Source organism: Anas acuta, chromosome Z (assembly GCF_963932015.1).
Source record: "Anas acuta chromosome Z, bAnaAcu1.1, whole genome shotgun sequence".
In the NCBI taxonomy this organism is placed as follows: domain Eukaryota; kingdom Metazoa; phylum Chordata; class Aves; order Anseriformes; family Anatidae; genus Anas; species Anas acuta.
Window position 1 is genome coordinate 71,362,681 of NC_089017.1, and position 23,783 is coordinate 71,386,463.

A 23,783-nucleotide genomic window follows, 5' to 3' on the forward strand; every position below is an offset into this window, starting at 1 on the left:
CTTTTGTGTTGTTAGCAGCTCCTAAGAAATATGTTCTTTACTTAGCCACTAAAGTAGTAGCGTAGAGCAACTCTGCAGCTAGTGAGCCACAAATATGCCATAAAAGTCACAAAAGGATAAGCGGAAAAAAAAAAAAAAAGAAATCAAAGACGTATCCATTAAATATCTGTGTTTAGAACAAAATGAAAAGCTGTTGTAAAGAAATAATTTTAAGGATTGAATTACATGTGTTAAGTAGGAAGAGGCCTGTTTGCTTGAATTTCTTCAACCATAAAACGCTGTGAACAGGAAAGGCCTTTGTAATACAGTGCCTTCTTGTCAATAGTTTTTGGATTCTCAAGGCTTAAAAAAATTTCTTGGGTCATTTCACTGGTATTCCTAGTCACAGATAAACACAGAGATTACTAAGAATTAATCTGATAACTAGGACAGCTTTAGATGCACTGGAGATGTGCGAGTATCTACAAAAAACATTAGTTATGATAAAGTCCAATAAATGTTAAAAACCAGAATACAATTGCTTAATATAAAAAGTTATCAGGTGATTCTTTGTATATTTTGAACATGCATTTACCTGACACTCAAAATCTAAATCTCCTTAGCACCTTCCCTCCCCCCAGCTGTAGGAATGACGCCTTTGAAACCCAGAACTGATTTGCTTTGATGCTACATTTTGAGAAGTATCCACGTTTAAAGGTACAGGATCGGACTTGGGCTCTCTCCCAGATATCCTGCTTAGCTTAAAACTTGCATCTGAGCATATTGTGGTCACCATCACCATACAGCTCTGTACTCTTCTGAACCTGCATGGTTTACAGTGTTACTTATTTGGTGCAAAATAGAGAAAGCTATTTTCCCTGTCTGCAGATGAGAAATCAGTTTTGTACAACATATTATTTGTGATGGTGATTTAGATTACGCATTTAGATTATACATAGGATAATAACTAAGATAACTAACAATCTTTTCTAAGTGCAGGGTGATTTAGATATACGAAACAAGTTTTTCAAGCAAAAATGACGACAAGTACATACCTTTCAGTGTGTTTTATTGCCAGCTAAGCTCAGTCTGATCACGCACATTTTTAGAACAACAAAAAGTACTGCTGACAGACAACTCTCTCAAATGCAGTCAATATGAAGTCATGTAGTTGTCTGGTATAAACACACCCGTTAGGCACTATTAAAATAAGTTACTAAATCAGTAAAAGTTTGAAAAATTATAGAACAAACACTAATGGCAGGTATTTAAAAAGATAACCTAATAGTAAGTGTAATCTAATTTAGTTGTTTTCTTTAACCTTTAGAACATCAGGACATACAACTTCTGTACCTGCAGACTTCTAAGAAGCTAACCATTCACTCAGCTGATTTAACAACCTTGTATTAAATGTATCAACAACAGCACATGAGCCACTAGAATCTTTTTGACACAATTTTGAAAAAATGGAGAATGATTTATCTGAGAGCTAGATTCCTAAAGATGAATACATATATTTCACAGGGTAGTCAAGGTTCTCAGATCCCACATAGGTGCATCCTCAACAGATAGTCTGACATCACTACAATAATGATCCCAATCCCTGTCTTTATATATATTTCATCTTGACAATAAAAATATTGATAGATTATTTAAGGAATTTCAGGTTTAGAAAATAAAAGTTGAATGTAACTTAAACAAGAGGTCATGCTTTACGTGAATATACCTATAACAACATCATAGGATTTGTTCAGACAGTAAGAACCAAAAATACCTCTGTAAACATATCCTATAATGTTCTTCATTCTTGTAAGAGTGATCTTATTGCTATTGCTAGATATGTAATTTTTTAAATTTCTTTAAGTAGGTCTATCAAACATAAACATGAAAAGCCTATTCAACTGCATGGTGTAAAATATACTCCCATGGAACTCGAATATACAACAGACACCTTTTTAACAGTTACATCAGCAGTGTCAGTACTGGTGTGACATTAGAATGTACTTATCATACTGGAGTTAGTTACATTACGATCACTAATACTGTACATGATGGTCCATTTGGAGGAAGAGGGTTGCCCACAAAGAGACAGGCTATCCAACGTAGAAGAGGAGAGTAGACGGCACTTCCCAAAGTTTTCCTGGCAGAAGTTCTTCCATGCTTTGCTGTTTGGTAGTAGGACACCAGGGACACTCTCCAGTTGCTACTGTACAAAGAGGATGCTGAAGGCCATCACCACACAGCACACAGCTACATATGGGCTCTTCCGCTCACCTTGGGGTGGGGAGAACAAAACAAAACAATCCAGGCATAACTAAATAGATCTAGGTGGCTCCTAGTCTAACATGGTAATTATCACACTGCATGCGCAAAGTAACACTGAACACTTCTAGCTGGAGAAATGCTGTTACAACTACAGTTGCGTATTGGGGAAGAAAACGCATGCGAGTGGGAAAAGTAAGTTGTAGGACAGGATATATTGCCCCATATAAGGACAGAATTGGAAAGGACTTCTGTCTTATTAGTAACCATCTTTTCTGAGATGCTATTTCTGTGAAAACATTAAAGAAAAATACAATGTGTTGTTGCTATCCCTTACTGCCAGAGAGTCAAGAGGCAGGCACCAGAAGGCTAACCGAGACACCAGATCTTTTCCTGGCTTTGTTCTCGGTTCTGTCTTGAGAGCTAACACTGCTCAAAGGCTACTCCACGTCAGCTGAGAAGAGGTGTAACTCAATGCTGTCTGGCCATGATGGCTGCGTATGCAGCATGCATCTTCTACACGTAGTATCGTGTAGGAGCCAGCGAACTGGCTGGGGAACTTACAGCAGCAGACGTGGCCAGATGCTTGTTTTTTTTTTGTCTTTGCTAGGGAGACATAACATTGCTAGCATGTGGAGAGGATCTGGTCCACAGATTTTCAGGTTAGTAATAAAAATGGTCAACAGACTGCACAAGGTGTACAAAGATCTCTATTTCTGATACTTTCAAATTAGCGTTATAGCTTTGCATGGCAAACCATTGACAAAAGGTAAGTTTGTCCCATTAACAGACTTATGTTTGGTAGCAAATGCAAGCAAAAGAGATCTGTTTTCACCTATTTTCATTCAGAACAAAATTGTTATGAATGTCTCTTGCTCACCAAATATGGTATGGAAAAGCAAACAAATAAAATCTTAGGTACGGAACCGTAACATTGTCATGGGAACATCAGTAATATTAGACTGCTAATGATTTACAGGGACACTTCCCCCATTCAGACAGCCTGCTGTTTTTGCCCTTCTGCTTAGGCATCCCTCTTCATGAATCCATTGACTTTCCTCTGGAGACCAGGGAGCCTCCTACACTTGATGGTACTTCCAGCCTACAAAACTGTCAGAAGTGTTAACACCAGTGTCTCTTTACGATGAGCAAATTCCTGTTTTGATGTGTTCAGAAGCATAAAGACAGAGTTGGAGCTGTTTGCTTTAAACAAAGTTCTATTTCCTCTTGCTGTGTAAGGTCTTTTATCTTGCTACAAACTTTTCTGAGATGTAATTTTCAGAGAATCGATAAAGAAAAAGAAAAAAAACATGCCAAGGCTCTCAAGTCCAGCATTATTAAGGTGTAATTCTTAGGAAAAGAGGCTCTTTCATTAGCCAGACCTTCAAATACAGCAGAAACAAACTTTCCATAGGAAAAGAAAAATAAAATACTTGTAGTGACACCTCCCATAAGCAGGGGTGACTGCCACAGTGACATTACAAGATGTTGTCATGATCTGGCATATGTTTAATTAAACTTCAAATAACTGAATGAATTAATGTCTGCAGTTTCACATCTGTTTAAAATAAATTTTTGAGGAAGTCCAACTCCTACAGTTTAGAGTATTACAATTTTCATATGGGTTATACTTTCCTGCTCTTAATTTTCTTGAAAGAGAAATCACCATGTGGCAGGATTAAACATCATTTTGCACAACTTTGTAAATATGTAACCACTTGCTGATTATTAAAATCTTATGCACATGTGAAAAGGTTGTTTAAACATTCTGGGCAAGTTATACATAAAGTAAGACAGTGGGCATTTTCATTTTTAAAAGCCTACACTTTCCTCCAGGTCTTTTGTGACTAACTCAAATAAAATGGTGGCAATCACCTTCAAAGCACATTTTCCATACCAAGTGCATTGTAGTGTTATATAAGGAAATATATAGCAGGAATGTTAAGATGCTGCCTCATTTCTCAGCCTGGGAGAAAAAATAAAATTAGATCATTCCAAATATAAACTGAAAAGAAAATAGTATTTTACATGAATAAGAGAAAAGAAAGCAGCTCGGTGTGGGTCACAAGAGAGCATGTATTACCTTGGATGCAGCAAATGTACTTTATTAAAGTTACTACATTATGAAAGAGGAAGATTAACTGCAGTTCTTAACTTTATCAAGTTGACAGGGACCTCGTAAAGCCTCTTGTGTACTCTTTCAAATGCCTTTTAAAATTATTTGCTGTGCATGGCTAATAGAAAAAAAAATGCTTGCACTTAAATAAGTAAAAAAAGAAGACGGTAAGTAACATAACGTGTATTCTCCAACCTTGAACAAACACTAATGCATCTGAAATTTAGATTTATTTTTGCTAGTATAGCTCAGAAATCACTTCTAACAGCTGCCAAATTACTATTATCTTTCAATTACAATATTAAAATTGGTTCTGCTATGTCCATTATCTAACTAGGACAATACCATTTTAACAGCAGGTTTTCACGAAAGAATGCTTTTTGCATCAGTGCATTTTGACATGCTGAAACACACGCCACTTTCCTTCAAAGCCTGAGAATGAAGAAAGGGGAACCATACATCTTCCTCTAGGATCAATGACAAGTAGCAAAATCTCGATTTACAAGTCTAATGTTTCTGCTCTGTATTAACAATGCCATTTGTAGAAGTGTTTTGATCATGCCTTTTTATTTTATCGTTTTAAGTCTTGTATATACCTCAATGCTAAGACTGAATTTGTGTTGCATATTCCCATTTCCATTTCAAAATAAATTCAGAATGATGGTGAAAATACATACAAATATCAATGCTATGGGAAAATGCCTAACACCAGACATAGCTGATCATCCTACACATAGATTCCACTTGAAACTAACAGCTTTGAGTAATTTAGAGGTACACAGAAACTTTCAAGAAGAGAGAAAAAGTCATAGCTCACGTTCCCTATCTTTGCTGTATTTTACGGAGGTAAAATATACATTTTTTGAGTGTGGTTTTTACTATCACATTGGAATATTATTCTAATAAATAAGGCATGCTATAGAAAAAGCATTGGTTTTAAAGATTTCAAGGAAAAAAATTACCAATCCTGGCGCATTTCCAGAATATTCCCAATAGTCTGCAAAGATAAAAGAAATTGATTAGGCTCTTGATTTAATAGAATCTTTTAAGAAATAAACTCTGCCAATTGATTAATTTTCTTCCTTCCATGCTAAACCACTCCAAATAAACAGTTTATCAAGCTGATGCTGTTTTTGACATCAGAAAACACCAGATACCAGTGTGGGGTACAAGGTATGACCCATAAGTCATGAAGTTCTTTCTAAGCCCAGCAAGACTTCGGCATGCAAGAAAAACAAAGGTCCATTTACTCAGTCTGTGTTCCACCAGAATTCCACGTTCTACACTTCAGTAGCTCAGAGAAAATCATGAAAAAGAAGAAAAAAAAATAGAACTAGAAAACCAGAGCACAAATTGCCAACAGGCCTCCATGTTGCTGTATATGGATTTTTTTTTTTTATGCTAGTTTTTTTTCAATCAAATTTTCCTGCAGGTATAAGAGATGAGAAAACTGTGTATTTTAAATGTAATGCTTTGCAGTATCTTTTATATTTCCCTTAGGAATTGCAGATAAAAATGCACTTTTCAGCAGAGCACACATAATCTGGTATTACAGAATACTTGCCTTGAAATAAGTTACAAAACAATTCTTCAGGTTTGTTTTTACTTTTACCAAGGTTGACCTAGGTAAAGTCTCTCTAATCTTGCACACCCAGGATATTAATGCTCACAACTGGAACTAAAAAAGGACAAAACCAGGATTCAACTATGCAGAGTACATCCGAAATGAAGTAAAAGCAAGTAGGCCACATATTTATATTCTCATTACACGGAGAAATTAATCTCATATTGACTACTCAAGAAGAATAAGAGAAGTGGAATGGAATGCTTTAGAATTTCTGAAGAAAGATGGAAATAAATACTGAAGCTTCCTGAATCAGAAGGCAGTTTTCAGTCTTTCAAAAATTGGTCAAACCTATGTTGAAATAGTGTCTACAGGAAGGTTTGCTTCATAGCATGACTGGTTGCAGTGCAGAAAGAACATCTGGATTTGACTATATCGACTACACAGATTTACGAACTAAAAAAAAATAAAAAATCCTTAAGTGTTTCTTTTTTTCTCTTCTCCTGACATGTTTATTAGCAGTAACCTCAGTCTACATTATCTGCAGGCCTTCATCTACTACCTGCTGTGATAGTAGATCTCCAGGTGCTTTCCCACAGTACTCTGAAACCATCTCCACACTGGTCTGATTACTTGACTTCTCTCTCCCCTGTTCCTGGGCTTTGGCAACTATGTACTTTTTTCCTATTTAAATGCAGATAGGTAGGTTTGGACCACTTGCCCATGCCTACTTCCGAAGTCACCATATCCTACCTTTTTTTTTTTTCCTTAAGAATTTGTGTTACTTCATATTTGTACCTGGAGCTCTTTTATCTTTGTTTACTTCTGTATCTCTCTCTCTTTCCATTTAGCAGCCTCCTGTTTATTTCTTAAATAAAAGCCTGGGGTTGAGCAGGTCAGAATCATGAGTTCTAAGAGGCTGCAAGTGACTGTAGTTCTCAAAGTGAAAGTGAAATGCTTTTTGACCAGTGTCTCTCTTGTTGACCAATTTCTTGCTAACAGCACTCCAAGCATTTGCATTAGAAATAAAATAAAATATTTTTTTCATTTGTTTTAGATCTTTTTACCTCAAGCCAGAAGTACTTCTATATTGTGAAAGCTCATTCTTCTGCTTTTGTATAATTCCACAAGCAGAAGTAATAATTCCTGCATGTAGACCATCACACACTTTTCCAGGCTAAGAGGTCATACAGTAAAATAACCTGAAGACATCTATGCCGTTTAAGAAGAGACATGCAGGAAATGGCACTTGCGTAAATCCTTCAGAGCAAAAAATACAGCCTCAGAGTCCTGTGTGAAAGGCACTCAAGAGTATTGAAATTGTTGTTATTCTCTGTAAAATGAAGATTTACAGATCGCATGCAGCAAAACCATTGCAAAAACTTCCACAGCCTGGCACCTCATGTTCACATCTCTCAAGACTATGCCTGGGAACTCAAAGAAAGAAAACATTATTGTCCTTTTCTTATGCATACTTGCAAAATTTTAGCCAGGAAGAAAAGTTATTTTTTTTCAGGCAGTCTACAAATCTGTTGTTTGTATGACAATCTCGGCAAGGATTTTTCTTTGCCTTTTCAGTTTTTTGACCATGTACGACAACATAAATTTATAACTGACTTCAGTTATAGTATTGTACATTGTTCCTAGTGTTACAAAACTTCCTTGCTGGTGGACATAAGAATTTTTCCTTCTAATATGGGAGGTACAAAACAGAATATGGGTTTCATCAGCTGCCCTTACTGCAGTTGACAATTTTTGAACTTAAATTCACCACTGAGATGAAATCTAACAAGCTTACCAACAGAAAACTCAAGCACATTTTTGAGATGCTTGTGCTCCTATTGGAACATCCCAGTAGATCTGTTTGTCCATATGGTTTGAGGCAGAGCAATAGCAAATTGAGATGTGGAGTTTCCACAGCTGTAAACACAACCTCTGGATACATTGAGGAGCTCACGTTAGTAGAAAAGCTTCTTCAGGACTTCTGCCCTCCTGTATTTATATATTACTTTTCACCTCAGGTCCTCAACCGGTACCTCTTCAAGTCAAAACCTCTACAGAAATGATGTTTCTTTGAATGAATCTCTTCAAAATTAATTCTTCCTTAAGTAATTATTCAAAGCAATTGCATTGCTCCTTATTCTCCCCTTCATGGAGAGAAAAACTCATTCTCATTTTGATGCACATGAGACATGTCAGCCTGGCTTGCAAACGTGCAATTTTCCAGCAGCCACACATCAAATATATGCACAAGCTGCTGCACATTCCTCACTGCCAGTGTTAATCTTAAAAGCAACAATCATGAAGGAGGTGTTTGCTATCCGGGGAGAAAAAAAAAAAAAGCTAAAAAAAAAATCAAAGAAATTGAACCAGAAAGACAAGAAAGGGTTAGCCACACCTCACTCTTCTAGACTGAGAATGCTGCAAAATGCCGCTGCCCTGTGTCTACTAGGACAATCCTACTGCAATTGCAGTTAAGGAATGTGAGATACACTCCACTGCAATGCTTATGGCAAGTCAACCTCCACTATATAAGCTAACACGTCTTCCTGGTTAGCCAGGAGAACAGAACTATGTTGTGGTACACGTTCTCCCCTAAGTTAGTATGAAACAGTACATCTCCACTTACTTTCCCAACCTTACAAGCTACTGCTGCAGACAAAGCACATGGAAACACTCATGATGCTTCAGGGAAAATGAAGGTTTAAAATCCTGTTTGGCTTGGTAGAAAAAAACACATTTTGGCAGAAGTCATTGGGATGAAATACAATGTTATGAGGACGGGTGACATCACTCTGCAGTGCCCTCTCTCAACCAACAGAAACGTGTTTCTTTACTTACTAGGTCAACAGACCTAAATCTTCAACAAATTTACACAACATATTATTATATGTAACAAAATACAGCTAGTACCTACTAACATTTCTTCTCTGTGTTGCTTTAGAATTTTATTGCTGCTTTTTTATGATATTAATTTGAAGCAGGAATAATGAGTTAAGATCATCTCTGTGGTAAAAAGAAGTATCAGTAAAAATTTTATCCAGCGTGTCTAGACGTTTCCATTTGAGCACGGAATATGTCAGCGAAGAGGGAGAGGGGTTTAACAGCATATGATCTCCATGTAAACATCTACCATTCAGGAAACAAATTTCATTGCTTCCAGGCCAACGTTTTATTCTCCAGTACAAAGCAGTCTACATACGTATATATGAAACAAAAATAAAATAGTATGTCCAACATTTATATAAATACAAACCTACGGATCAAACGCACAACTCCTCCACTGTGTCAGCACCCTTTGAAAACATTTTATGAAGAGACTTCTATTGTGCTCAAGACAGATTTGCCTCAAGAATAAACAGAGTAGCTCCAGATTAAAGGATATATTCCTTGCCAAGAACAGCACTAAAATTTTAATCAGTAAAATAAATATTCTTGCTTCTTACTATGTATACCTCATTGACTATTGTGTTATCTTCCATTAGCAGACACTCAACCCACTACCAAAAAATAGTCCTTCATGAAGTCATCCCTTCGTTCCATCTTTACTAGTATCAAAAGAAATCTCACATGTCAGTGGTAACCTTATGGTCTCCTATGAAAGGAGACAAACATTTTCATGTTAGAACTCCCAACCAAAAAAAGCTATTGTACTCTGGGTAGCTTACATCACTAAAAGAAATCTTGTGTGATAAAATGGAAATTCCAGAAGTTAATTACAATGAGGGTTTTCAGAAGACAAACCCTCTGAGATTCTTGGTAGGAAGGGTCTACTCAAAACTTGGCACTTTTTCAGAAAATTAAATCCCTAAGTGATAGAAGATAATTAGGCAAAAAAAACATTTTCTTTAACAGAAAATGATCTAATGGAAAAAGTGGACAAGTTGAACACCCAGAGATGAAAATTTTGCCTGTTCTTTCCAGTTAGAACATTACCAGCTAGAATTACTTACTGTTTCAATAAATACTATCTCCTTTGTAATAACCTTAGGCAATGGTATTTCTGAAGTAGTAAGGGTGGCCTCAGTGGTTTCTACGTCAAAATTACCCAATCACTACTTCAAAACCATAGTTTTTAAATCATGGTTCTGCACACTGCTCTGTGCATCCAACACCCCATCATATTCTTTGTAGTACAAAGGAAATTGGTAAGCCAAAAGGTGAATGTGTTTTAAAAGCATAAGCAAGGCACAGACTTGGCTATCCCCATTTCCCACCACACCCCAAAATCAGTCTGAGCAAGGTAGAGAACCGATTTATAGCAGTAACATCAAGTACATTCCAAGAGAACTGGGAACACAAGACAGGAGAAGGTTGGTCACCCAGGAAAATGTACTTCAGGAATAAAAGTGAGATGTAATCACAGCAACCAAAGGGCACATGGGAGAAAAAAAAATAAGCTATGTTAATGCTTTAATTCACAGCTTTAAGAATCAAAAATAAATACATCCTTATAGCAACAGCTAGATGTAGAAAAATGCTTCCTGCCTCTTATTTCCGTACCATTAACCAGCATCTAAAGAGAAAACTGCAAGCCCAAAAAATAACTAAAAAACAACAATAGCTGGCTTTGTAAGTTAATAATTCCTTACTATAAAATTTCAACATTCTATTGTAGGAAAGTAGAAAATTACGATCTTTGTAGATTGTCTTTAATAAAGATAAGAACAGCTTTTTTATCTTTAAAGATAAGAAAAAAACTGTCAAAGTAGTATTTATATTATCACAAACCATCAGAAGATACTAAGAATAAAACAAAAAAAACAATCTGTGAATTTTTAAAATGATCAAACTACATACCCAGTTTTGTTTTTGTCCAGTAAGCTGGGAGCCAAGGATCTGATATAGGCACAGGTACATATGAGCAGCAAGATTACAGTCAGCAGACTCTGAAAGTTGAAGATGGCAGACTATGGAAGAAAATGAGAAAAGAAAGATTACAACTTCACAGTACAAACTCCCCTTGCTGTGTAAGCTGGAGAAAGTAAGTGATCCTTCCTATGATGCACAACAAAAAAATATATAATCTATGTTGCCAGTGAGCTAAAATCACTGTTAGCAGCCATTATTCTGCATGCAATGGTGAAAGAACGGAATTTTCCCATCCCAATTCATCCCAAAAAGAGTGAAGAAATAACAGGCAAAACGGTAACCTTACAGCTTTGCTCCCAGGCAGCTGTTCCAAAGCCAGTTTCTGGAAACCCATTAGCAGCAGGCTAAGAGTTACAGAAAACAGACGTTCCCCCTCAGCCAAGAATAAGCGTAACTGCGGTTTGCGTCGAGTACTATGGTGGTGGTGAAGGTGGAGGTAAAGAGTATTTGACAACTAAATCAGTAGCAGCCAAAACACAGTAAAACAAGAAATATGCGGGGGAATTGTTAATGTACTACTTTATGAAGACTACCCCCGAAGCTCAACATTTGTAGAAATATACAACTAGACCCACCTGAACTACAAAAACACAACAGATTAATTTCACTTCGAAATCAATTTTTGATTTTAAATTTAAAAATATCTTTGCTATAAATACATTTTGTAGAAGTGCTAATTATATGGAAAATGCTAGACAAATAGAGAAAATAGTTTAGAACTAAAGATCGATTGCTTTCTAGTGAACGTAAAATGCTTACTGGCAATAAGAAGCAGTTACTGAGAAACTAGCAAATAAGCAAATATTTTAGTAAAGTTTAAAATATCAGGAAATTCTCACCAGGATCTTTTTAAAACTGAAGTCTGAATCTTGTGAGGCCAAATGTTTTTTAGTCACCAGATTATAAGCAACTTTCATCGTTTAAGTGACACATATATAGGGAGAGTAGGTGCTCATGTAAGGACTGCTGCATCTCCAAAACAGTGCAACATCTGGAAGAAAGCTTGTTGATGCCGATTTCCAGCAAGTGCTACATCGCCGTTCCAATGAATAATATACTAGCAACCTTATTATTATTGTTTGTTTGTTTGCAGTAGGTTCCCTGGAATTTTTGGAAGAAATACTGGGCAACTAGTCCTTGTGATTTATATTTTCTAATAACTAGCCCCAAATCTGAGGCTTAGACTTCGGTTCCAATGTTCTGTTAAAATAATGCAGCTGCATGAATCTAAGGCTTTTTTTTTTTTTAATTTTTACTTTAAAGTTAGCATGTCTTAGCTGACATTTTGGTCAACTTAACAGCACCAGGTAGTATAACAGATGATTGCTTACTGCAGACAGACATGCTTCTGCTTTGTTCCACTACCCTCCTTTCCGTATCCTATTTATTTTGAACTACAAGAAGTAGAAAAACAAATAGAACGAATTCACTCTTCATCCTAGATTTTTGTGTTACGGATGAATTCATGTCTAAATACATCATCGTTTTTCCTACTGCTTAACCCAGAAGGCCAAGTAGTAGTATTTAATTAAGTGTAAATACTTTGCACTTATGGAGGGATATTACATTGCCGTTTCCTTCTTCAGGCAGAGAACTGTGTGGGATTTGTTAAGAGCACATCACAGCTCCCATTTCCCTATCCTGAGGCACAGCTCTCTTGATCTGGGTGCACCTTTTTCCTATGTCACAATATTCTGATGCTCTGAAGCCCTGAGAATCAAATTTCACTAAATCAATAAGAAAAAAAATATCACAATATTCCAGTTCACAATTGCACTTTGATACTAAGAAGATCTTAGAGAGGACTTCTACTACCCTTTTGGTACTGAGATCTAGAGCCTTGATAATTTAAAAAAAAAAATCCTTAGCTTATGTAGAAGACTCTGTGAATCACACGAAGCAGTACTGGAACATGCATCACACTGCCAGCCTAGATCAATGCACAGAAATTAACACAGATGTCCCAGCTAACAGGCTCCAGCAGGCCACTCTTGGTTGGAGAACTATACATTAAGGAGAAACAGCATGGGGAGGCTCAAAGAGTGACTGAACAGCTCTGTTGGAGCTGCAGCCTGAACAAGAAGCTCAGCATCCTGACGTGGCATGCCCCCAAGGGAGGGTTAGCTGGCTTGTACTGGGTGCACTCTTCTGAGTCTGCCCTCTGCTCTGTCTGAAGCAGGAGCCACCTTACAGCAGCTGCTTTTGCAAAGGAGCAAAACTCTCAAGCCAGCACCCACAGTCCTCATGTCCTGACTACAAAAGACCGGGAAACAAAAAGAAAAGAAAAAAAAAAAAAAGAGAAAAAAAAGCATGGGTTGAAAAGGTGATTATTAGGATGTACAGAGATACGGTGGGTGGTGGAGAAAGGTAGAGGGTAAGTGGCAACTGCACACAGGAGGAAGAAGGAAGCTTTCTGTAACGAGGGAGAAGAAGGACAGGGGATGTGACTCAAGCTGAGCAGTGATCCAGTACCCAAGGCCAGCCCACTGGTCCCCAAGCTGAAGCCAGCTGCTCTTCTCCCTAGTAAAGGCAGTAGCTAAATCAGGTTCAGGTTAGTATTTTCGCTGGGCTAGCTGAGCCACCTTTTAACCTACAGTGCTCTATGTAAAGGACGTGTTACTTTCAACGCGCAAAAGAGGTGCTCACCACCACCACATCTTGCCCTGCTACTGTCCAAAACCTTTCCCAGCTTCAGGCAGAGGGCAACTCTCCACTCCGGAGCAGAGGTGACTCAAAGCCTACACGAGGCGGCATCCCCTGGCTCCTGCGGGTCTAGGAACACATCGGGGCTGGGTCTGAGAGCGGCTGCCTCAGCAAGGCGCGATATAGATGTACGTACCCCTCTGAGCAGAGTAATTCCGCCAGTCCCCCGGGACAGACAGCTGCTCCCGGCATCACAGGGCGCAGCGCCTGCCAGCACCCCGTTCCCATGAATTCCTGCAGGCTTCCCGCTGCAGCTGCTGCCCCAACAGCCTGGTGCACGGGGCACGCAGATGCAGGGAAAGGGCAGGAGGCAACACGGCCCCATTTGCTGCGCACCGAGCGGGGAATGTAAACGTATACTCATGAAATGTGTGATTAGTCCATCAATAGGGACAGTATGTGATTGTTCTTTGTTGGGCTTCTCAGGCGTTTCCCCCGATCCGCAGCGCAGGGCATCGCTATAATTACATATATGCCACTCCATTGAAACGTGCTCTGAATTACATGTATTTATGGGTCACTTTGACAGGACAGAGGTGTATTTTTAAATTGGTCTGCATTTTTAAACTGGAAATGAAAATTCATTTCTGAAGCAGATGGCTACACATTTCGTATCTGAAATAATTCGTACAGCCCAACTGAATTCACAGAAAAGGGCAACTTGCATCCTGCTGCTCAAACTGATGCAGTTAAAACCTGCTCTAAGTCGTACATTACTTGAGACCCATTTCAAAAAAACATGGCATTAAGGGTATCAAGCTATTTGCAAAACGCTGCAATACAGGTAAGTTTAAATTCACTTGACTGAACTAGATTCCTGCGATCGAAATGCAACAAATCAGCATTTCCAAAATAGTGCTGACTGGCTAAATGTAGATCCTAATTCCTATTAGAAGTACATTTCATAACATGGAAAAGTTGATGCTGTCTTTTAGATTGCATCCACATGCTGGTGAAAAGATAGCTTCTCGAGACTTAGATTGCAGATGCAGAAAAGAATCAACACTGGTATTTTATTCTGATTCTGGACAGTCTCAGACGTGGCTTTAATTATACACCCTTGTTTTTTCTTTTTTTTGTGCATTTCTGACACTGTGGAAACAACTTAGTAGCTACATTCTGTGCTACTTAAGTACTTTTATTTATTTATTTATTTTAATTTCCCTCTCCTGTGTGCTGTCTCCAGGTAGTTGTGGAGCACTACTGTATCACCTGAAGCACTAAGGAGGTATGGCATTTAGCAGGACTTGCAAGAGCAAGTTGCTTCACAGAGCTTCAGAAACTTAAGACCATAGATTTTAACATTAAGAGCTACATGCCTGAAGGCTCTTTTAAATGCTTCTCAAAATTAGAACTTAAAAGTCACCTCAATATTATTCCCTCAATCACATTGTATCTTAGTAAAAATAATTCCATGTAAATAAATTCCTGTAATACAGAGAAACAAAGCACGAATACTCCTGAAAGTTCCTGCAAATATATGATAGTTGGAAGCCATGTTATTGCTAGAAAAATCTGAATGTCTTCCTATCTGAGACCTCACCTAACCAGCACGGCTGTCAGCACAGGGGATGGATGCTGCAAGGAATGTCTCCAGTTGCTTCTTGGTGAGTTTGCTACAACAGAGGAGCAAGAATTGGTGCGACAGCCTTTTAGGAGGATGAGTAGCAAGGGAAGAAAGAAGTCCATTAGATAATAAGCGGTACTTCAAGTGTTTAATATGCTTTACTCAGTGTTGATTTAAAGTGGAAAATTTCCTGTGCGGCTGAGAAACAGAACCCTGATGGGCCATAACATCTGCACAACCCACGTCAACCTGATTACAGACGGCATCATGAGTCCTCCAATTCAGACAGCATTAAATTTGCTACAGTCAGGGAAAAAACAAGGCAGTTCAGAGCTCTACTTATCAACTACTCTGGCACTTTATAAGAGTATTTAATTCAATGTGCTGAAAGGAAGGACACTCTCAGACGACTGCCTGAATTCTTTGTGATCACAGGGAAATTGGTGTTCAGCCTCAGCAGACATTGCAGTCATAGACACGAAACTTTGTTCTACAAGGAAAACACATCCATAGCCAAGACTTTGTACCGTATCCATCCCTGTACTTGTTATTTGCTCCAGTTCTCTGACATTCTTTGATTAATGTATGATTTTGTTCCATGTGTTTGCAGAGACCACAGCAGAATCGTGATCCAGCTAACAACGCAAACCTCGGGCAGCACTGTAACTTACACTGTACGTTTTGACGATACTCTGCATGTCGTGGAAGGACCTGCTGATTTTCCCTTACCTCATGTACTTCCATTTAAAATAAACTGCCTGGTATCAGGGCTCTTGGGAAGAAAAGAAAAAAAAACATACAGGAGGAGATTGTAAATCCCATACTGCTGCCCTCCTGGGTTGGTAGAAAGCTTAAAACACAGCCTCTGGCAGTTTATCTCAAGACTGAGAGCTGAAACCAAAGCTTAATCTGCACTAGACTTGCAGTATTTATGATATGATTGTTCTATCTCTGATTGCAGTGTGACCACGATTTCGTCTGTGTACGCTCGAAAAAGAGAGGCCACTGGAGTGCCACAGTTACTGCTATAATCATATATTAATGTGCACATATATAGATGAAATATTGGAATATTCTTAAGAATAAACAAATTTTTATATGCTGCAAAATACAGACACCTTCTAGAACTGCTTTCTTTTCCCCTCTACAACATTATTAAAACAGATGATTATGTTCTCTGCAAACAAAGAAACAAATGCTAATGGCTGACTGTGTAGCTGTCCTCATATTAAAATGTGAGCATGAGTTCACATTGTGGTTAAACCATGGTTAAGCAAGACCTTATAAAAATGAAAAAGCCTGTATTAAAATATTAACTCAGAGGTACCATTCAACTGCCATCAGAGAAAGCTGAAATCAATCTACATTAAATTTTAATGAAGAGGCCCTTGAAAATCTGAAGGAGAAAATGATTATTATCTAAGGTTTCTGTTAAGTACTGCCATTCTTACTTTCCCAGCCTAAGTCCAATTTTTAGGAGTACAAAACTGTTAAAAGGCGTAGGAAATAAAGCACGTAGCACTACTCAAAGCTGGAGTCCAAGGCAACTGCTAAAAATTAAAACATGCATGTAATTATTTTACAACCTATTCTGAAATATTTTTTCGACTCCTGCCAAACATAATCTTAAAAAATGAATAGAAAATAAACATTTGTAAAAGAAACATGCTAATTAGAATTATAAGAAAAATAAAGAACTTGGAAATCAGTTAAATTTGATGTTATGATTGGCAAAACTATACTCGACAGGTAAGCAAGAGGTGTTTAGACAAAACTGGTTTATACTTAAGAATCCAGACTCTGTTTTGTTAGCAGTTGTTGGTTGCTCCAACACGAATCAGGGTATTTATGTTTACTTCATATTCATCCCAGCATGTAGTTTCCAAGAAATTTAAGCACGGTATTTACACTAATTCACACTTCTGCCTGTAATACTTGCAGTTCCACCCAAGATATTTACAATCATACAAAGTTTGGTTAAGACTCAATTAGAATAAGAAGGAATCTTTTCCTTACACGTCTATTGAAGAAATAGGTTTTCTAATTGAAATGGCAAGTGCAACACATAGGTGGTAACAGTTATGCTTTTCAGTCAAACTGAAGAGTAATATATCTGTTTTAAGATATGAACATTTTTTTAAACAATTAGCAGACAGAAACAGGTGTCCTCTCCCATAAAACTGCTCAACTTTAAAACAAACATCTTAAACCAAAAAGCAAACTGAAGTTACAATGTTAAACTTTTCATATTGGTGTTGTAACACAGGGGTGTTGTCTATGCATTTATTCACAAAACATATTTTACACTTGATGTGGCAGCAAAAGCTCACGATGTCTTTTCCTCCAAATCTTTTTTGCAGATTATAGTTTGCAATTTACCAGATTTTTTTTCCACTTTCTTCCACCATTTGATAATAGGAATAATTTCTATAATCCAATTTCAAGAAGCTGAAATTAAGCATGTTCTCCAGAGTAGCAGGGAGCTAATGGTACTTTCTGGAACTGTAAGTAGAATAGGTACTCATTAGCTGTTTCCACACAGCTCTCAAAGTGGACATAAAATCTTGACTTGTAGCTCTTTTGTCACTTCTGCCCTAAAAACCTGCCCATTAGAGACTTCTAGAGTGTACCTGAACAGAAGGAGAAAAATTATCCACATAAAAGACATCTTCTCCCATAATCAGTTCTGGCTGCTCTTGCTGTTCAGAGAAGCAGCATGGCTGATTATACCTGTACTGCCTTTGTCCTTTTTATAACTGAGCTGCATAGTTTCTGTCAAATTAGATAACTCGCTGTTCTGAAGTTGCACAACAAATTGCTTTGTTTGACACAAATTTACCAGAGAATCTTAACAGTAGAAACAGAAGAAACAGTAATAAGTGTGTGAGTGGAAGCTCTGAGAGTATTTCTAACAGGCCAGCACATTTTGAGTTGGATGATACTCTGACTCTAATGAAAAGTGTTCAAACCGTGTGAGAGGTAAAGCAGATTTGCAACGCAAACTGCAACAGGAATTTGAGGATGTACACAGAAGAGAGGCAAAGCTCTCAAAATGAAAGATACCGAATTATTGTTATATTTAATACTTTAAAATCAGGCATATAGCTAACATTCTATCTGTAAGCGTTTGATTATTAAGGTACAAATTTACAAGCAAGGGTCAAAAACTAACTAGATATGGCTCCACAGCACAACAGGAAAATGCACTATTTGCCTGAATGCCTCTTGGCCCCACAGAAATCCTGTGCAGTTCAAAGCTGAATTTGCCTGCTGAGCATCCTTACAAAAAGCCCAAGACACTGCATGCAAAAATGGGACAGTCTCTATTTCCTGTTCCTAAGTCTGAAAAAAAGGCATATCCTACAACTTTCACAAGAGGTAAAAGTAATAAAAGAGGTAGAAGTAAGTAAAAGTTACTCAAGGAATATGGAAAAGCTCTGCCAAGTGTCTTGATGCCCACTGGTGATGGGCAGGCCTCCCACACCTCCTGTGTCCCTTGTCTAGCACAGACCAGACACATGGATTAGATTTTCAGCATCTGTAAGGCAAATGCCAGCTGGCTCCACTTTGATTCCTGTGTTACAAAGCTGAAACTGAAAATTTCTGGTGGGTTTGAACTCCAAGCATTGTGCAGCAGCACTACAGCGACTGCAGTGGATGAGCATGGGGAAGCTGAAGCCAATCAAAAAATTACATTGACACACTGACTATTTCATGACTTTTTTCTTTTTCTAAATAAAACCTCAGGGTTTGGATCTTGAGCTGGAAATATAGAGTGCATAAGCAGTTCATTACTAATTTGAAATAGCCTACAGAATAAAGGTGACCTCCTCCACCCTTTTCATGTTATTAATGAATAAAGATGTTTAATAGTAGATTGACTGCCAGGAAGGCTTAGTAAGAACTGTCTGGCACTCAGCGAGGAAATTGTTTCTCTCAATTTGTGTCATTCCTTCGCTATTGGTCTCTGGTAAAATTTGTACCAGTAGCTTCCCTACATCCTACTCCTCCCAAGCCAAATTAAGAGATGCATTAAAGAGATGTATCTTACAACGGCAGAATAAATTGTGTCCTCTGTTCCATAATCAGAGAAGAAAAATATTAATGGTATATTTTCACATCTTATATGCTGACATAGAAGTATTTACAATGACCATTTCAAGCAGTAATTCACTACAGATTTCCTACTCCACAGCAGCATTAAAATTCACATGTGCCACTACAGAAGGCATTAGGTTTACTAAACACCAATACCAGTGCAATAAAGACATCACGTCACAGCCCCTATCCAACCATACTATTTCTCCTTTCCCCTCTCCATTCCAGTTCTCTGACAACCTTGCTATTCCAACAGGAGGCGAGGTGCATGGAGAGCAGGTTCTTCTTTTCTCCTCAGTTAGTAGGATTTTCTTCCGTTCCTAGGGGCTGGCACAGGGTTGACACATCCTGAGTGCAGGGACTGAGTTGCATGAACAGCAGCAAAGGAGGTCCCAGCATCTTTCTGCATTACTACTTAAGAGGAAAATGCTCAGACTCCTTGCAAAAGCATGTTAGCTGGGCAGCAAAGACTCTGTCAGATGAAAGTTTTTTTTTTTTTTTACTGCAGCTGAAACTCCCTGAAATTCTAATCACTTGTATTCAAAACATTTCATGCCTGATGAAATATAAAACTGACATGAACGAAGTTGTCTGTCATTGCTCCAAAATAAACTCGTAATACAAAGACATGTATATGTCCACACATAAGATGAACTAGGACATCTTTTCTGATCCTATCTCTCTTTAGCCCATTATAAAAGCAAAGCTATTAGAAAATTTCAATCAGGACTTGTAGCTTCCAATAAGCCAGACACAAAACTTTGAAGACACCTGAAAGGTCTTTCACAAAATACTGCCTTAGATTTTGGTGTGTTCATATCCAAGATATTGGCTTGGATCAATATTTACTAAGGAATTGCTTATATGAGCAATTCTCCTTTCTCCTGTAAACACCATCCTTAGTCAGTAACAAAGGTTGTGATAAAAAGGTTTGTCCCCATGGACAATTCCCAAATCAATTTTTCTGCAACAGGATGGGGCTTGAGGTCCCGTACCTGTCCTCAGAGGGTGATGGGGAAGGAGCCATCTTTGTAAAGTCTTCTGCAATTCACTACTTTCTGCATCACTCAATCACAATTATCATCATAGAACTACTCTGAAGTTTCTGTATATTTATTCACACTGCTTGGGTGCAATTGCACATTTTTTCTACAAAGAAAAGTGAAGACTTCCATTCAACAGGTGAAAGCTCATTTTTAAAAATTACTTCAGGCTTTTTCATATTTCCCACCAACCAAACCTGACACATATAGTTTATTTTTTAACCCCAACAAAGTTTTGTTGAGTTTTCAAACATAAAATTTCAAAAGTTGACAGGATAAAATGACTCACTGATTAGTGGAAGTCAGTGCTATTGTTTTAAGCAATATGTGTTCTGCTTTTAAATAAACCATGCAGCTGCCATTATACTGCATCCCTTCCAGTTCCAGTACTTTTGTTTAATCCATTGAGCACCTTCAGCCCCCTTTCAGAGTTGCTTTAAGCTACAAGGTTTTTTCTACCCACTGGCAGTAAACAGAAACACACGAAGTTGTGCTTGTAGATACAGGATTAGATGGATAGAAGCCTGCTTCTATGTATTTTGTTGTCAGCAGGTGGCCACTCACTCAGAAGTTTGGACTTGTGCAGTAACTATGTGGTACAAAACCCTGGGAGAAAATGGGATGGAAAGTTCCAGGGATGTAGTCCTTCGGAAATCTTGCTACTCACAGAGATAGTTTGTCACAGTTGCAGCTCATTTACTTTGGAGAAAGAGAACAAATCGGAGGGACAGCTCTGCTTTCTTCCAGTTGTTTCCTATCTCACAGTCAAGTGTGCATGTGGAAGATTGTTAATCTAAGATCATGACTGTTAATCCCAGGAGGTGAGATTTTTCTGCAGAGCCATGACACCACAGGCAGCAAGCAGCACCACAAATAACCCAAAATCCTGATCAGGCCACGAGGCTTACTGTTTCCCTGAGGAAATTCAAACTCTACAAGACTGAGGAATCTTACCTTCACCTCTATATAACGAGAAAAATCTCATTAAGAAATTCTAGCACGTTTCAGGTTCCTCGAACAATACAGCCTAATCTCTTGAAATCAATATGGATTAAAAACAAACAAACAAAAAAAAACTTTCAAGAATCTTGCATGCCATAATCTTGTGGCTAACTATAAGCACTAGCGTTATTATATTTAAGTGCTAACAAGGTAGTGCAAGGTGTCTTACTGATCATGGAGCTCCTCTTGCTTTTGTTCTACACCCTCGACTCCTCTGAAGTGCTATGAAGCACAGTGAGGTAGGGGTGCTGTACTGCCACGGTATCTACCTTTCTAAGGCACAAATCGGAGGTGATGGCTTCACTTTCTTCCCCCCTGGCACATATTTTATGTATGCATGTTTTGGGTATTCTGAGAAAATTGATGCCTCTTGTCAGGAAAACCCTTTGTTTGCTGCTCGAGGCCACAGCTTAGCACAGGTTCACCTGAAAGACCTGCCAAGGGCCCCTGGCAAGCAACTTCCTGCAACTTCCTCTCGGTGACAAGCCCTGCGGCCTAGAACCTTTCCTCGAACCAAACCCTGCGAAAGCTCCGGAGGTTTTGCTCTTTTAAATCCTTCAACAAACGTGGGGATTGCCAAAAAAAAAAAAAAAAAAAGACTCAGGGGGCAGCCGCCCAGCACGCACCACTCCTGACGAGCAGCAACCTGCCAACCGGCCTGGAAACGGCCACCTTACAACGAAGGGCGTCGAGGCCAAAGCTACGCAGGTTACAGCGACCCGATTTATTTTATCCCCTTTATTTTCACAGGCGCTCCAAACGCTTCCGCGTCGCGCTTGTAGCGGGCCAGGCGTTCATCTCCGGCTCCGCTGCTTCTGCTTTTAAATCTTAACGGCGTGCACCCGCAGCACTTCACCTGGGCTGTTAGAAGGTTAAATCGCAGCAGATTTTAGCCCTAACCCGAGCACAAGCCCCTGAATTTTATCGCCGTCGAGTGCTGGGGGGGGGATAAGGGGAGAGGCCGCCCGCCCGCCCGCCGCCCCGCGCTTACCATGGCGACCCGCTCGCGGCCACATCACACTTCCGGCGGCGGCCGGGCGGAAGTCGCGGCGCTCCTCCGGGCGACGCCGCGCGGAGCGGGGAGCGGGCGCCGATTGGCGGAAGGGCCGCAGGGAGGCGGGGCGGAGGGGCGGGGAGCGCTTCTCATTGGCGGAAGCCGGGCGGGCGGCCATTTCGGGAGGGCGGAAGCGGAGCGCGGCGGCGGAGGTAGGTGTGGGCGCCCCGCCTCCCCCCCCTCCCGTCACCAAGCCCCGCGGAGTCGGCGACCGGTAGCGGCCGTTAACGACCGTTGGCGGCCGTTGGCCTGGCGGGGGGTCCCGGGCCGGCGCCCTGAGGCGGCGAGGAGCGGCCTCGGGGCGGTTTTAACCCCGCGGCGTGTGTTTTCTGAGCCAGGGGTGGGGGATTTTCCTCTTTTCCCCCTTCGTTTGGTGTTGGGCGTGCCCTTTCTTGTTATTTTTTATTTGATCCTCTTAAGTGGTTTTAGCAAAGCCAGGGCTACTCTGACCCCGATGAGTTCTCTGTTAGAACCTGGCCATGGCCACTTTGTGCTAGCATCAAGTTGCCTCCGCGCTCATGCCAGGCTTCTGAGCTGTGGTGACCAATGTGCAGCTCCTCCTTTAGGTTCACGCTATCTTACAGAACTTCACAAGCGTTAACACTTGAAAACTTGATAGTTTTGCTTTGAGGTCTCGGTGATTCAGTATCTTTAGTTCCCAGGCCAAAGGGGTTCTGTCTGTTAAGCGTGGGATGGGTTTTTACTTTTTGCCTTGATAAGGGTAAGCAAAACTCTTCATCCCACCAGAAGTGGGCATAACCCTTGACGTGCTTCCAAAAGTTGCTGTAGGAGGCTCCAGGATAATGAGTATCCATATGAAACATGTTTGTATAGTGGAATCAAGGCCTTATTCTATTAAAATGCTTCAAGGCAACTGAAAGAAACATACACAATGCACGTACAATGTTCTTACTATTTTTTTTGAAGAGCACCTTGATTTGCAGTAGCAGGCTGGGTAACTCCCACTTGGAGTAAAATTGTAGTTTCATAACTACAAAAATGACTTGAATGGTTTTCAGCACGTGGAGATGTAGAATGTAAGATGGATTGTCTTGTGTAACTAGTTTTTTCTGATCTGTACATTTCAGGCATTTTGAAAGTTGATTTTGATTTTGTGCTTTGTTTTCTTGAGACACTGTTGAAGTCTAATAATTCTGATTTTTTTTTTCCCCCCACTAATTTGCTAGGTAATCAGCAAGATGCCTGGTAATCTTGTTGTAACACATTTAGACATCTTAATCCTGTTTTGTTAGGGAATTAGATTCAGCAAGTCGGTTTTATTCATTACTCATAGTTTTGGATTAAAAGTGGAGTTAAATTAAAATGCAGTTCTAAAAGCAGCTTTGCTACTTAGTATAATCTAATATTAATGTGTTTGGTTTATTTCACATTAAGATGAATTCTAAAGTGAAAGAGGTAACTATAACTAAAGAACAGTTAAACCTCTAATGGTTACCAAGACCCTAAATTTCAGAAACAGTAATACTTTTGAACTTGTGTGTTTCTGAAAAAAAGAAAGAAAA

The 23,783-nt window shown here is 39.2% G+C and overlaps 2 protein-coding genes across 2 annotated transcripts in view; one reads left to right on the forward strand and one right to left on the reverse strand.

Moving 5' to 3' along the window:
* Positions 1 to 1,031: 1,031 nt before the first annotated feature.
* Positions 1,032 to 22,330, reverse strand: TMEM167A (transmembrane protein 167A). The gene is made up of 4 exons (XM_068666210.1): positions 22,198 to 22,330; positions 10,722 to 10,831; positions 5,320 to 5,354; positions 1,032 to 2,253 (listed from the first exon to the last, which is right to left on the reverse strand). Exons 1-4 carry the CDS (start codon positions 22,198 to 22,200, stop codon positions 2,183 to 2,185), a joined length of 219 nt encoding a protein of 72 aa, XP_068522311.1. The 5' UTR covers positions 22,201 to 22,330; the 3' UTR covers positions 1,032 to 2,182.
* XRCC4 (X-ray repair cross complementing 4) overlaps positions 22,308 to 23,783 on the forward strand; it is a 181,441-nt gene continuing 179,965 nt past the window's right edge. Inside the window, exon 1 of the mRNA XM_068666206.1 lies at positions 22,308 to 22,412. The gene's annotated coding sequence lies outside the window, so the exon portion shown is untranslated. The remainder of the gene's footprint in view (positions 22,413 to 23,783) is intronic.